This window comes from Plecotus auritus (genome assembly GCF_963455305.1).
Source record: "Plecotus auritus genome assembly, chromosome: 6".
NCBI lineage: Eukaryota > Metazoa > Chordata > Mammalia > Chiroptera > Vespertilionidae > Plecotus > Plecotus auritus.
This window is the reverse complement of record NC_137773.1, coordinates 114,382,218-114,395,807: the sequence shown is the minus strand read 5'-3', so window position 1 is coordinate 114,395,807 and position 13,590 is coordinate 114,382,218. Positions and strand designations below refer to the sequence as shown.

The following is a 13,590-nucleotide window of genomic DNA, read 5'->3' as shown; positions in this document are numbered from 1 at the left end:
ATCCAAACACAAAACAGTTCAGGGGATATAGTGTGGAACTCAGAGCATGAACTCCAGTTTCCAAATCACACTGCTGGGAAGTGGAGACTGCGGGGGCAGAAATGGGCAGGCCGGTGCTGTGCTGTGGGCTTCCTTCTCTGGGTTGAAGTGAAAGTGACCTTTCAGTGAAAGTCGACAAAGCGCAGACTGGAAATCCAGCGCCTCTTCATCTGGCAGGGGAGGCCGCCACGCCGCCGTCTGCAGCAAGCGGCCCTGCCCTGCGCTGGGCTCCAGCGCTGCCTCTGAGTCTCCAGCAGCCACGCCGCGAGCAGCGAAGCGCATTCTCCTGCCCCTGTGGGCACATGCAAATGTCACCACGAGACAAAGCGGCCACGCTTAGCCATGGAATGAAGGCGTCATGTTAGCCACACGCTGCCTGACAACCACCTTAACAAAAAGAAAAGGAAACAATGAACGTGCCCGTATCTCAGAAAACAAAACCAAAACCAACACCAAAGCCCAACAAAACGTGTGTATACGTCTGTATACAGGGCACACGAGAGCAATGGCAGAGCAGTGAGCACGCAGGGGAGTCGCTGTACCAGCGCCGGGGCGGGGGCGTTCTCTTTGGGGCTAGTTACCACGTTGGCTCTGTTGTTTATCTGTGGGTCGCAGAAAACAGAGAGAGATGCCTTAGAGCCCTGGTAGCAAAGGCTCTCCCTGCAGCGTCTACGTGGAGATACCGACACGGGAATAAAGGGTGTTGCCTCAGCGTGAAAGACGCTGGTGACCACAGGAGAGGAGCCCAGCCTTGTCCCTGATGGTCCCCGCAGGCTGGGCCCAGACCTGGAGGGCGCCAGGACCCGGCTGCTCTGGCTGTGCCCGCGGCGGACACAAAGCAGGTGCGGGTGAGTGCCCCATCCATGCTCTCCACGCGGCACTGCTGCTGGCTCCGTGGGGATGCCCTGCAGGGATCACGCTCCCGGTTCACTCACTCTGGGGCCAAGCTCGCCACAGACCACCGTCCTGAGCCCCCATCCCTTTGCTCCAATAAAACTCATCTGATGAAACCCAGGCTTTACAACACATTTCTGACAATGAGAAATCTGGGTCTCCTTCATAAACGATGTCTTCATCATAAATGGGCAACTGCACTCTTGCGACTGTAACATCCTTCCCTCTTCACAGGGAGAGGAGAGCCTGCTGCTGTCACTGGGTATAGCAGGCCTGCTCCCTCCACGCCCACCTGCAGAGGCCGCTGTCCCCGCGGGAGGCACTGAGCGCGACCATCAGGGCTGCAGCCCCCAGGGAGGCCTGCAGACCGAGGCCACGTGAGGCTGCAGCTGAGCTTGGACCTAAACGGTCACAGACTAAGGTCGCAATCAGCCGTCATCTAAACTCTTCACCTAAACTCACACCTGACAACTTAGTGTGGTCATCAGCCAACAGAAGCAATGCTCATTTCTTCGCACTACATTCTCTACGCGTTTTCTTTACATGTTATTACCTAAAGGAGCACATCCCACAAGTGCAGTCTAAACGCACACAAGGCGTAAAGACAAGCACACGCTGCAGAAAGATGATGCTGAAGAGCAGCTATAAGCAGTCACAACCAGGTACTGTGTGGGCTTCCTGGGAAGCCTCCTGCTGTTACACCAGAGGTCACGCCACATCCAGCTCCGAGGAAGATGGGGGTTCAGCATGGACCCAGGTCCGTACGTGTCTTCTCTAGCCGCCACACCTGCGTGCCCAGTGGGCAAGTGGGACCTGCTGGGGACACGGGGGAGCGGAGCCGGGCCTCACTGGAGAAGCTTGAGACATCCGTCTGTCTTTGGCAGATAGTTTGTTGGGAACTTTTCTTTTAATAGAAGGGCACAGAATTTAACATGAATGTTGTGCAACATCCCAAAAGAGACCAGAGAAAATGGGGTCCACAGAGGACGGCGCACAGAATGCACAGCAAAGGGGCAGGCACCCCCAGCAGTGCCACTCCTGGGAGCTGTGCCGGCCACGCAGTGCCTCTGCCTTCCCCAGACAGAGGGCTCTGTGCACGTGGGTGCCCAGAACCGGTTCATCTCAGTGACGATGTCCCCCACGCACACCTCTGCACGGCATCTGCACAGACGGGCACGCTGCGCACACAGCACACACTCCACCTCCTCCCCATCTCGCATCCTGGGTCAGGCACAGCCAGTGTGTCGACTGTGTTTAAAAAATCTCTGTCGCGGTAGATCAGCCGATGAGATTTCACTACAGGAAATCTTTGAAGGTAAGTGTGATATTGACTAGTTGAAAAATAAGAGGAGAATTTCTGAATCACGCTGGAGGCCTGCCTTGCGGAGGGTCCAGCACCAGGTGGGGAGCCGCAGTGCCCATGAGCCGATGGGAGCCCTGGTTGTCAGGAAATGCAGCCCTTTTATATGTGGAAGCCCAGTATTTTCCTCTTAAAAGAGCCACATCAAACCAGATATTTAAAGGTTGGACTGAATTATCATCTGAGACACAGCCAAGATACTCCTATTTCTCGGGCGGTCATTTACTCAGCTTCCAGGTTCATAAACGTTTCCTCGGCCAGGACGGCCGCATGGTCCACCCTGCACTGTACGTGATCTGTACCGCAGTCTCCCTATTTTAACATCACAGTCGTCATTTAAAAATAATCCCAGTCTTGCCCTGGCTGGTTTTGCTCAGTGGATAGAGCGTTGGCCTGCGGACTGAAGGGTTCCCTTCGGTTCCCGGTCAGGGCACTTGCCGGAGTTGTGGGCTTGATCCCCAGTAGGGGACTTGCAGGAGGTAGCCGATCAATGATTCTCTCTCATCATTTATGTTTCTCTCTCTCTCCCCCTCTCCCTTCCTCTATGAAATCAATAAAAATATAAAAAAAATAGAAAAGTAACAAGCATGCTAAGAATATTAAGAAAAAACAAACCTGTCTTTTTTACATCAGTAAACAGACAATAGTTGCCTCCCTCCTCCCTTCAGCTTCAGAGGAAGCTGGGCCTTGTCCCGGTGCAGACCCTTCGTAGCGCCTGGAGGAGTAGGGGCTGCTACTTAACCAGCCACCTTCAGAGGTACCTAGCGTGGACCTGCACTCCCCCAACTTAGTGGGCAGGGCTGTGTCCTATCCTCACCACCCTCTGAACACTTGAGCTGGACCTCCTCTGAACTAACTGGCCAGAGAGAAAGGAAAGAGAAACGTGGCTGGCAGAATTTGTAAGTATCGCAGCACGGAGCGCAGCATAACATAGGCCTTAGGAAGAGCTGTAAGTCGACTGAAGAAAAATGCTCTGGAAGCGTCTCTACATGAGGAGCCGTGAGCGCCGAGTCTCTGAACCCTCAGGGAAACGCGGAGAATAAACCACGCAGGAGACGTGCAGCCACCACATTCCACCCATGCTGACAGGAAAGGCCGACGATCACCGTGACCTGGAGCTGAGGCGAGAGCATGGGCCATGAGCAGAGGGAGGCGCTGTCCTCCTGGGCAGGCAGGAGTGTCTGCCACGGCTCAGAGCCCCTGCCACAGACAGTGAGGCAAGGATGGGCACGGGCACACGTGACTGGCCCTTTTCCATGTTACGCTTTCAAATGACTTTGAGTCAAGGTCAAACGGTAGGACAGTAACAAGTTCCCGCGAATGCTGCCGTGCTGGTGAGGCACGCGTGCGTCTGCCGCAGGAAGAGTGAAAGACATCGGGAAACACTGGAAGGATCAACACGGTCACAACAAAGGAGGATCCCGTGAAGCAAATGGAATCAGTGGAGAGTCAGTGGTGGGGTTTTGTTTAGAAACCCGCGAACGTGGCAATGACCTACTCTCTTTCCTAGAAAACGTCTAACATCTGTCCCAAATGTCCCCATGAGCTCCTCTGGGCTGCACGGCAGCACAAGGACCGTGGCCTCCGGGGGAGGACCTGGCAGACGCCTGGGAGGTAGCACTCGGCACCCAGGGCCGCAGGCCGCCCACTCCACAGCCTCCAGGAACCCAGCACAAATACTGGGAAAGGTCTGGTTTCCACGATTTTCAGGTCACCACGACAATTGGAAATGTAGAAACAGAGAGGAATCAAACGCTCTGTTTCCATAGTAGCTCCTATGGCATAAGTGCTCATCACCGTGTGTGTGACAGTATGTTACACAGCAGCCTGCGTTCTGCTCAGGAACCAAACCAACGAGCTGGAGACGCGCGCTGCAGTGGGCACCCCAGTCAGCAGTAGTAACTCACCTTCACTCCATCCGGCTTCTTCAGCAGACTCTTAGCCGCTGCAAAATGAGAGAGACCGTGTTAGCCAGTCCTGCACAGACGGTCGCTGTCTCCCAGCACCACTGAGCCACGCCACACGCCCAGCCGCGAGGCCCGCAAGCCCAGCTCCTGGGATAGACACACGGTCTGGCTCCAAGTTGCTTCAGAGCTTTCTGTGGCCAGTCCTGCCACTGGACCCCTGTCCCTGCCGGCTGGAGGCCCGGAGGCCTCTGTCTGCGGACAGTACCTGTGCAGTGTTCATGTCATGCCAGCCCTGTGCCTGAGTCCTGCTCCACAGGCTCAAACTCACTGGTGAAAATTTTCTCTGGCAAAATAACATCTTTTAAAAATATATATTTTTGAAATCAGATCATTTCACTTTTACAAAAATGTTAAAATAAAACTTAAAATAAAATGGTATATTATTGACCTACTTTAAACCCTTAGCATGTTAAGAAGAGAAATTATGTATTCTTCTCTACTTCAAAGTCAGAATAACAAGACTTCAAAATCAAAAGCCATTTACACCAAAAAATTAAAAATCACAAAACCTGAGGTCAGACATGAAACAAAATAAAACCTTCAACTCAACGAGAGAGCTCCTGAGGACGCGGTTCCACAGCAAGGTTGCCTCTCGCGGGGCGCCAGCGTCCCTTCAGTTGCTGAGCCTCAGCACTGACGATGGGCAGCGGGCCAGGTGCAGAAGACAGGACAGCGGGACAAAGCGTACTGGCATGGGAATGGTCAGTGTGTGGCCGAGAACTTGGTGTCGGGAGTGAACCGCCTGGCTGTACCAGAACTGCATGCACACCCAATTCCCTGACATCTCTTTTCCTTGGGACAGTACTTTGGCAAAATTTTAAACTTATTTAAGACACAAAGCCTGATTTTATGTAGTCCTTAGCAACACGGCTCCGATTTACTAGTAACTGGGAGTGTGAGAAATCCTTGTCTTGGTGACAATACTACTCGCCTGGAGCTAAAGAGCAACACTGAGCAAATCCTGGGCCTCCAGGTGGGAGAGCAGCGTGTGGGTGGAAATGTGCTGCGGGCAGAGGGGGCTGAGTGGGCAGAGGGGCCGAGTGGGCAGAGGGGGCCTGTGGGCAGAGGGGGCCTGTGGGCAGAGGGGACCCAGCGGGCAGAGGGGGCCTGTGGGCAGAGGGGACCCAGCGGGCAGAGGGGTCCTGTGGGCAGAGGAGGCTGCAGGGCGGGTGCATTGTCAAAAGGCCCAATTATGACCTAGAACCGTTTAAGCCTTTAACAAAACACATAGCCTGTTCTGAATGTTTCCTCGAGCGAGTCTGCCATTCACAGCAGACTGCATAGACCTCCCTAACGCAGAGTGACTTGCTCCGTATTGGGCCCCTGTGCGATACGGCATGAATTTATTTGAATACAGTGCACGTTAGATAACCTTTACAAGAGGAACTGAGCTCACCCCTAGATGGGCCAATGACATGAGTCAGTTGTTCACAAAGGAGGGAACTGGCAGAGCGACCCGCAGAGTAGACAGTTCTCACAGCTGACTCCAGGCCTGAGCTCCTGGCTGCTCTCACTGCTGCTGGCTTCCCTGCTGACACACGGTGGGACAGCCCCCTCCCCGCGGTGCCAGGCCATGCGGAGCGGACTAGAGGGCGAGACTCTGATAGTCCTGCTGACACTGCAGACCCTCTCCTGGTCCCGTTTCTGACAATCGTTTGACAGCGGTTCCAAGGGTCAAAGGCCAAACAGAAGATTGACTAAGAGCAGCTTCCTTGCTCTGCCGGCCTCCTGTACTTCAGACTGACCAGCTGGTGCCAAAATTTGACTTGGAAACTAGGTCCTTTGAGATAATCTGTCAAGAAGGGGCCCTAAAATGCAAGCATTTCTGCAGGCAACAGACACTGTACCACTCTGCAGGTGACTCTCGGGACTTTAAAGCACCAGAGGCTCAGCCTCTCACTCACATTCCCTGTGCCCACGGGCTCACTGAGGCCTGCCCCCATCCTGCAGGGATCCCGTGGGCAGCTGCTCTACCAAGCCCACACCCACCAGCGGGCTCCCGCCTGCACCCAGGGACCTACCTACCGAGCTGACACCCACCAGTGGGCTCCCTCCCACCTGCACACAGGGACCTACCTATCGAGCCAACACCCATCAGCGGCTGCCGCCTGCACCCAGAGATACTGTGCTTTCGGGAGGAGGCAGGCCTCAGAGAGCCTTTTAAAAATCTTGCTTATTGGAATTCCCTATGGAATGTGCTACCAACTCCTTCATTGTGAACTTCATGGAACATCAACTGACATATCCGAGGTGCAGGTGCTGAGCCAGGAAGACAGGGACACACGCAGGGTTGGCGGCCGGGGCTTGTGTCCTGCACTGGCTGATGGGTGGTGGGGCGGCTGCACCCTTTGCGGGGGCTCACCTGCCTGAATCCCGACACACCACAGTGTGGGGAGCCTGTGGGCCCGTGAGGTTGAGTCCACGCCACATCACTATCCCCAAATAACAGCGTGTTCCTAATTATTATTATTTTTCAATTCCAAAGAGACAACTGAAGAGGCTAATAGAAGACAAAGACCACATCCTCCCCACGCACCTGAGAAGTTCCTTGTGGCCAGCATGGTGGTCAGGATGGCACCCTGCCAGGGAGAGAAGACAGGTAAATGGCGCTCTGCAACCTCTGACCCAACACACAGGCCCGACAGCCTCCCAGCCCGACTGGTCGGGGCAATGGCCGGTTAGTCCCTGTCGGCTTCCCAGGCAGCAGGCCTCTGGGCTGAGGCCGTGTGTGCGGCATACCAGGCTCCCTGACAGACGCTTCCTTGGCCAGGAGGGGCAGGCACACGCGGTCACAGCCCTAGTGCTCCACCATTGTCCCTTCCTGCGTGCCCCCAGCGCCCCAAAACCTTGAGACAAGTCCCAAGGGAGACCCGTAGCGCTCTGCTCAGGTCAGAGCCGCCCCCCCCACCCCCCGCAACACCCTACCCCCGGCCAGCCCCCAGGAGCGCCCCTCTCACCTTGAGCTTCCTCCGTGCGTTGAACTTCTTCAGGCAGTCCACCGTCTCCTGCCTGTGCATCATGGAGGCCACCGTGGAGCGTTGCTGTGGAAGGGAGGGACGTCACCCAGGGCTCCCACTGAGCACCCCACCACCTGGCCAGGCCACACACCCACTGCATGCACGCCAGCTGTGTGCACGAGCCAGCCCCTCCTGTTAACTCCCTTCAACACAAGGCTCATCAGACCCCCACAGACGGGCCTCTTCTTGACTCAGCAACGCAGTTAGCACCCTGACGTCTGACCCACATCCCTAGGCGTGACAGCAATTCACCCGCAGCGCTCAGGCTGTGTTCTTGGCACGTGTACAGTTCTGCCTGGCCTCCGGCGGCCTCTCTCCTGCGTGGACAACCTCTCAGTTGCCAGACCTGGCGTCCCCTAAAGCTGGCTACCGCAGTCATGGACTTGGGCCCCCTTCTTCCTAGAATGTAGTGAGGCCTGTTGTCATTTCCTAACTCCTGCTCGTGAATATTACTAGTAATGGGGAGGCGGACGCTCGCCCCGTGTGACAGTAGACAATGTGGATTTGGCCATGTATGTAAACCAGATTCTGCTACCCCAAAATGCATTTTTAGCCATGAAATTAACTTCCTTAAATACTTGGAGTCAAAATTCAATCCCTCATATCCTCTTTTCCTGCAAAAAGTACTTTAAGCCCCAGAGAACTAAGGCAGCCCTTTCCTTCCAGCCACTGGGGCGGGCGGGCAGGGGGCCCCACTCACGCAGATCCATGGGTGCTTCAGCGCCTCGGACGCGGTGATGCGCTTGGCGGGGTTGATGGTCAGCATTCGGTTGATGAGGTCTTTGGCTTCGGGAGTCACTGTGTCCCACTCTGGTGATGGAAACTTCAAGGCATAAACTCAGAGTTAGAAGCAGATCCCCTCCGTGGAACAGGCAGCAGCAAATGCAGAATCATTCCCACAGGCAGTGACCTTCCCATCGAGTCATGCTGTCTGAGCAGAATCGTCCAGATATGCTGACCGAGATGGAAGCTGCCCGTGCACCGAGTTACACCCTATCAGAGAAGAGGCGCTGCTGGGGGCAAACACACACTCTCGGCTGCATGTTACATCTGGTCCACACATCCTCAAGCTTAGAAAATTCTGCGAATCTGTTAGTCCTCTCATAGGAGCTTTGCTTTGATCTGAAAATGAAATTCTATGCAATCCTCCTAATTATTTACAAAAATCACTAACGCATAGAGCGGAGAGCTGCCCTAGGTATGGACGCCCTCGTGCCACTGTGCTGTGCCGATCCTGGAGCATCTCCCGACCCGAGCAGGGACAGCAGGGCTGCTGGCACTTGCGGGCTGTGTGGGCCGCAAGCCTCGGCCTGCATGCCAGCCCTTCCGAAGGCTAGTCCCTCGCCAGGAACCTCCCCAGAGCCGGTCCTGGAAGGATTGCCTCCCTGACTTCCCTCAGGAATCTGCTTCACCAGGGACTTCACAGCGAAGCATTTACCCTGTTTCTTTAAGTGAAATTGTTATTGATAGTTATGCAACCTCACTCACATAATTAGCACATTCAGCAGAAATACCCTCAGTGAAGGGTTAAGAGTTTACATCCTGCCCGGCTGGCGTGGCTCAGTGGCTGAGCGTCGACCTACGAACCAGAAGGTCACGGTTCCATTCCCAGTGAGGGCACATGCCCGGGTTGTGGGCTCGATCCCCAGTGCGGAGCATGAAGGAGGCAGCCAATCAATGATTTTCTCTCATCATTGATGTTTCTATCCTACCCTCTCCTTTCCTCTCTGAAATCAATAAAAACATATTTTAAAAAAAAGAAAGGAAAACAGATGTGGCCTTATTCTTCTGATTCGGAACTAATCCATGGGTGTGGGTGCACATACAAACTTCTAATCGTCAACAGCCTTTCAAATGCCTTTCACTGCGCAGCCCCTTCTTCAAATGGAAGGAAGCCTGCCTGGGCCCAGGAGGCATAGAGCCCAGGAGAGGTGCAGGAGAGGGGGCGGTGTGGCCCGTGCCATTGCCGACCGCTGCCATATAGCGGAAGGTGATGACAGGCACTGGGGACTGTATTAAAACCAACAGGTGGAATCCTTTCTAAAGCAAACATGTTTCCATCTTTAGGTGTTAAAATGCACCGAGAGCAAACATTTTGACAAGATGTCCTTCCTCAGAGACTTGGAGCTACTTTCCTCTCGCTCTTAGCAGATGTGGGCTGAGGACACGCAAGATGTGCCGCGTTTCCCTGTGAGGATGACCACAGAGCCTGTGGGTGACCTGCATGCGGTGGAGAGGAGGCGGGCGCTGCCCTCCGAGAGCGCCCCATGAAGCCCCAGCCCCCACGTACGTCGTAAGCTCCGGCCTTGATCTGCTGGTAGAGTCTGTGCTGGTCCTCGTCCCAGAATGGGGGGTACCCCACCAGCAGGATGTAGAGAATGACGCCTGCAGGTACGAGCGGGAACAGCATTAGGTCGCAGCCACGGAGAGCTCCCGTGGCCGGCCCTGGACACAGCCCTCCCCAACCCGCCCTTCACAGGCAGAAGGGACGGGCTGCTGGGTCCCCACAGGCTGGGGGTGTGCTTGGGGGCACTGGGGGAGGGGGATCTCGCGAGCATGGTCCCAGCGTCCAGCACTGGGACTATGGCCATGGCAGAGGCCGGCAGGCCCCTGAGATGAGGTCTCCCGAGCTTCCCGCACTCGCCTCTGCTCGCTCTTGTGCAGTTTCAGTATTTGTGTGTCTGTCTCTTCTAGTCATTTTGCCTCTAGTTAGGCTATGTGTTGAGCGATGGGACCGGGTATAAACTCACACCCTGAACAGCAGGGCCTGGGAGTGTGGACAACCTGCGAGGAGAGGAAGCCCTTGCTCCTGCAGTCTCGGTCTCAATACAGAGTGCCAGTGGCCCACAGAGGCCCAGGTTCCCAGAGAGCATGCGTTACAGGAGGGACATGAGGGAGAGGAGGGGAGGCCTGGCCCCGGGTCCCCGCCCAGTCTGCACCACCGGCCCTCCCGCCAGCGTTTAGGGTTTGAGGGCAGCCACACACCCGCTTCCCCTATAACACCCCTCAGTGCCCGCCTGTTAAATTCAGCAGCAGAAGCAGAGCTGGTGGGGCTGACTTATTGCAAAGCCAGGATCGCCATTAGCACGTAGAAGGGAGCAAGGGTGTTGGACAGTGCCCACCCCAGGGCCCTGGGGGCCAGGCTGAGGAGCCGCTCAGTGAGGGGAAGGCAGGCCGGGGAGCACACCTAGGATCTCACCAAGTCAGTGGACATCCCAACCTTTTAGAGTAACCGCTATTTGCATGTCAGTTGCTTTGCAAACTATAAACTACCTGAATTTAAAGTGCGCCCTACTTGACCTGCACATAATTCCACGAGGGCAATCCCTCCTGTTCACAGTAGGGAAGCCACTCAGAGGCAGGACGGGCAGGGCGGCAGGCGCCCAGCAAAGACTGACCAGCGTGGGACCTCCCAGTGGCCGCCCTGGGCGAGGAGAGCCCAGAGCCGGGCGCTCCCAGGTTAAATGACAGGCACCTAGTGCTGCCGCCAACGAGGCCACAGGAAGTGGAGCATGGGACAGCCCACTTTACAAATCCTTAGGGAAGGGCTTGTTTTTAAGTAAAACCAAGTTACTTTAAGAATCGAAGCTGTGCCAGCCCGTCCAGGCTGAGAGAGGAGTAGCAAAGGCAGTGGGAGCCGTGCGCAGCCCAGAGGGGACTATGTCCATGGTCCCTCAGGACCGGGCCCAAAGTGCCTGTCCCGCCTTCTTTCATCTTCTCCCAGGGCAGTGAGCTCCTGGAGTGACTGCTGCAGACACGGCGCTGCCCAGACCCACAGGACAGCCAGCTCCTTCTCTCCAAGCGGCACCCCTGCCCTCCTTCCCACACATGAGCACTCTATGCAAACCCAGGCTCCGCAAGACTACTGAGGGGACAGAGGCCCAGCAGGCTCGTGGGCCGCCACACCCCTCACCTCAAAGTGCCACTCAGACCAGCATCCTAGGCCTCTCCTGGGAACTGGGAACGGGCTCCTGAGTCAGAGACGGCAAGCAGGGCCTGCCCGCCCTCTCGGTGACCTCGCTCCAGGGTCCCTTGGTGCAGATGGAGAAGGTCCTATTCTAAGCCTATCAGCTCTGCTGCACCCAAACCTGCCGGGAGAGTGCTTACCGCAGGCCCACATGTCCACCGGCTTTCCGTAGGGGTCCTTCCGCAGCACTTCTGGAGACAGGTACCCAGGCGTGCCAGCGAAACCTGCGGGGCAGAGCCAGGGAGTCGGCAGGTGGACAGCAGCAATGGGAGGTGGAGGCGGCGAGGGAACTTTTCTGCTCTCTGTCAGCTGTTTGTCCAGGTGAGCTGGCCTCAGGCAGGAAGACAGTGTCTTTCCCAGGCTGTGCACACTGATCTGCCCCCTGGTGGCTTGGGACCACCCAGCTCGTCCCGACACGAGCCGCCCCGCGGCGCCGGCCGGCTCCTGCAGCACCCGAGCAGCCCCTCCTGTGTGTGGGGCTGATGCTCCCTGTGAGGGGGAGGATGCACCACCCACACGGTGAGGGCCCCGGAGCGTTTCAATGCAGGCAGGACCCCTGACTTGCCCTGGGCACCAACAAGCAGGCCGCCAGTTCCTGTGCATAGGGCCCCCTGCACCAGGAGGAGGGGCACCCATGGCACCAGGAATGCGGAGCGATGCTGAGGAGTCTGTGAAACAAACCCACTAACCACGCCTGTGTTCCCGCATCTTCCGCACCTGTCACTTCCCACGGCTTCCCCCAGCCCAGACCCTTTCTCTTTTCAAGTAAAAATATGCAAAAGCCTGAAACCCTGGCATTATACATGACAGAGAAAGTTCTGTTCTTCTCTCACAAAGGTGAAAAGCCCACCCCACCGACACCACCTTTTACCAGATGACACGGGTCAGATACGTGAGCACTGAAGGCAGACGACACTGAGTAGACACAGGAGCTGTGGGCACTAGCCAGGCCCTGCCTCAAGGGCCCAGGACCCAGGGACCCAGGCGCCCAGCCACCCCGTGCCTCCTCCGCAGGCTGCACGAGAACTCACATGTACCTCAAACTTAGCAACAAGGGGTCCCACACATTAGAAATGCGCACGTTTCTGAAAAGGCACTTCTCTAATGGGCACCTTAGCAAGAGCTGCACATGGGCAGTGCGTGCTGGGGAGACGGGAGCTTCCCGCCCCCCCGCATCCCGGCTGCCGGGGACCAGCTGCTGCCAGCAATGAGTGATTGCAGCTCACAGCGAGACGCACTGACCTTGCCTGTGGACTTGCCTTCTGTGCGCCCAAGTGAGCGAGTGAGTGGTGTCCACCCCAAGGGTGAGGCTCGCTCACAGCTCCGGGCTCAGCATGCTTGCGGCCCTGCCCGGAACGCCACCTCCTCACGCAGACACTGCCTGGGAGTTGGAGCGACTGCCCAGGACACGGCTCCAGGAGTCAGCCAGGGTGAGGCTGGGGTCCTGATTCAGAAGAGCCAGCCCCGCCCACACAGCCCGCCTGCCTCCCCGGCCATGGAGATGACACAGGAGGGTCAGGAGCACAGATGGCCCCTGGCACTCAGGCCAGACGCTGGTGCCAACTTTGCCGTGGCTCTGGCCACGAGGCTCCGTCCATCCTCCTGCTCCCGGTCATCCTCCTCCGATCCTGCCACCCCCTCTCCCCCCCGAGCTCTGGAGGGTCCCGCTCTGTTCTCGACAGAACCCGCCAGGCCCCGGCAAGATTCCTGGAGCTCAGAGCCGTGTGCTACCCGAGGAAGGGAACCTGATTGCGCCCCCTCCCACCCCCATTCACACTGTCCTCACACCGGCATGCCTGCATGACCCAGTGTCCTCCCTGGCAGGCGGCTGTCGGCACCCCCACCCCACTGCCACACTGCCACACTGCCTGGGGCATAGCCTAGCACGCCCCGCTCTACTTGCAACTTCTCATCACATCCCTGAACTTCCATGGCAACAGCAGCCCCTTCACTAGGACAGGCTCCCTCCTGCCTCCACCGACCCGCCGGGCGTTGCACTTCAGCTGCACACTCCTCAGGCCTGAGGCCCTCCGGGGCCAAGCCTGTGCCAGGACACCCTTAGTGCCTTGCCAGCCGGAACAAAGCACCCTCCTTCAGGATGGCTGAGTGTGCCCAGCGCTGAGGCCGCCCCGTCAGCTCCTCTCCTTGCCCTGTGCACAGACAGGGGCCATGGGCACAGGCCTGCCAGCACCTCCAGGCACAGGCCCTGCTGTGTGTGCCCAGCCTCCTGCCAGACCCGCCAGGCTGTGTGCTCTCCATCCCCATCAGCCACGCTCTCAACCAGCACGCAGGCATCAGTCTCACGCTTACAAAACGAGTCCCAGGCTCCACCTTTGTTTGTTCTAC

General features: G+C 57.0%; 1 protein-coding gene across 10 annotated transcripts in view; it reads right to left on the bottom strand.

Moving 5' to 3' along the window:
• Nucleotides 1–13,590, bottom strand: part of CAMK2D (calcium/calmodulin dependent protein kinase II delta) — a 159,637-nt gene that overhangs the window by 21,278 nt on the left and 124,769 nt on the right. For 4 of the 10 annotated variants that reach the window (XM_080674065.1, XM_080674068.1, XM_080674069.1 and 1 more), the window contains 7 exons: nucleotides 11,385–11,468; nucleotides 9,568–9,662; nucleotides 7,978–8,100; nucleotides 7,218–7,301; nucleotides 6,797–6,839; nucleotides 4,201–4,238; nucleotides 582–641 (listed from right to left, as the gene is read on the bottom strand). In XM_080674065.1, the coding sequence (XP_080530191.1) occupies nucleotides 582–641; nucleotides 4,201–4,238; nucleotides 6,797–6,839; nucleotides 7,218–7,301; nucleotides 7,978–8,100; nucleotides 9,568–9,662; nucleotides 11,385–11,468 (527 nt within the window). The remainder of the gene's footprint in view (nucleotides 1–581; nucleotides 642–4,200; nucleotides 4,239–6,796; nucleotides 6,840–7,217; nucleotides 7,302–7,977; nucleotides 8,101–9,567; nucleotides 9,663–11,384; nucleotides 11,469–13,590) is intronic. The other 6 variants (XM_080674067.1, XM_080674070.1, XM_080674071.1 and 3 more) reach the window with 2 other exon arrangements.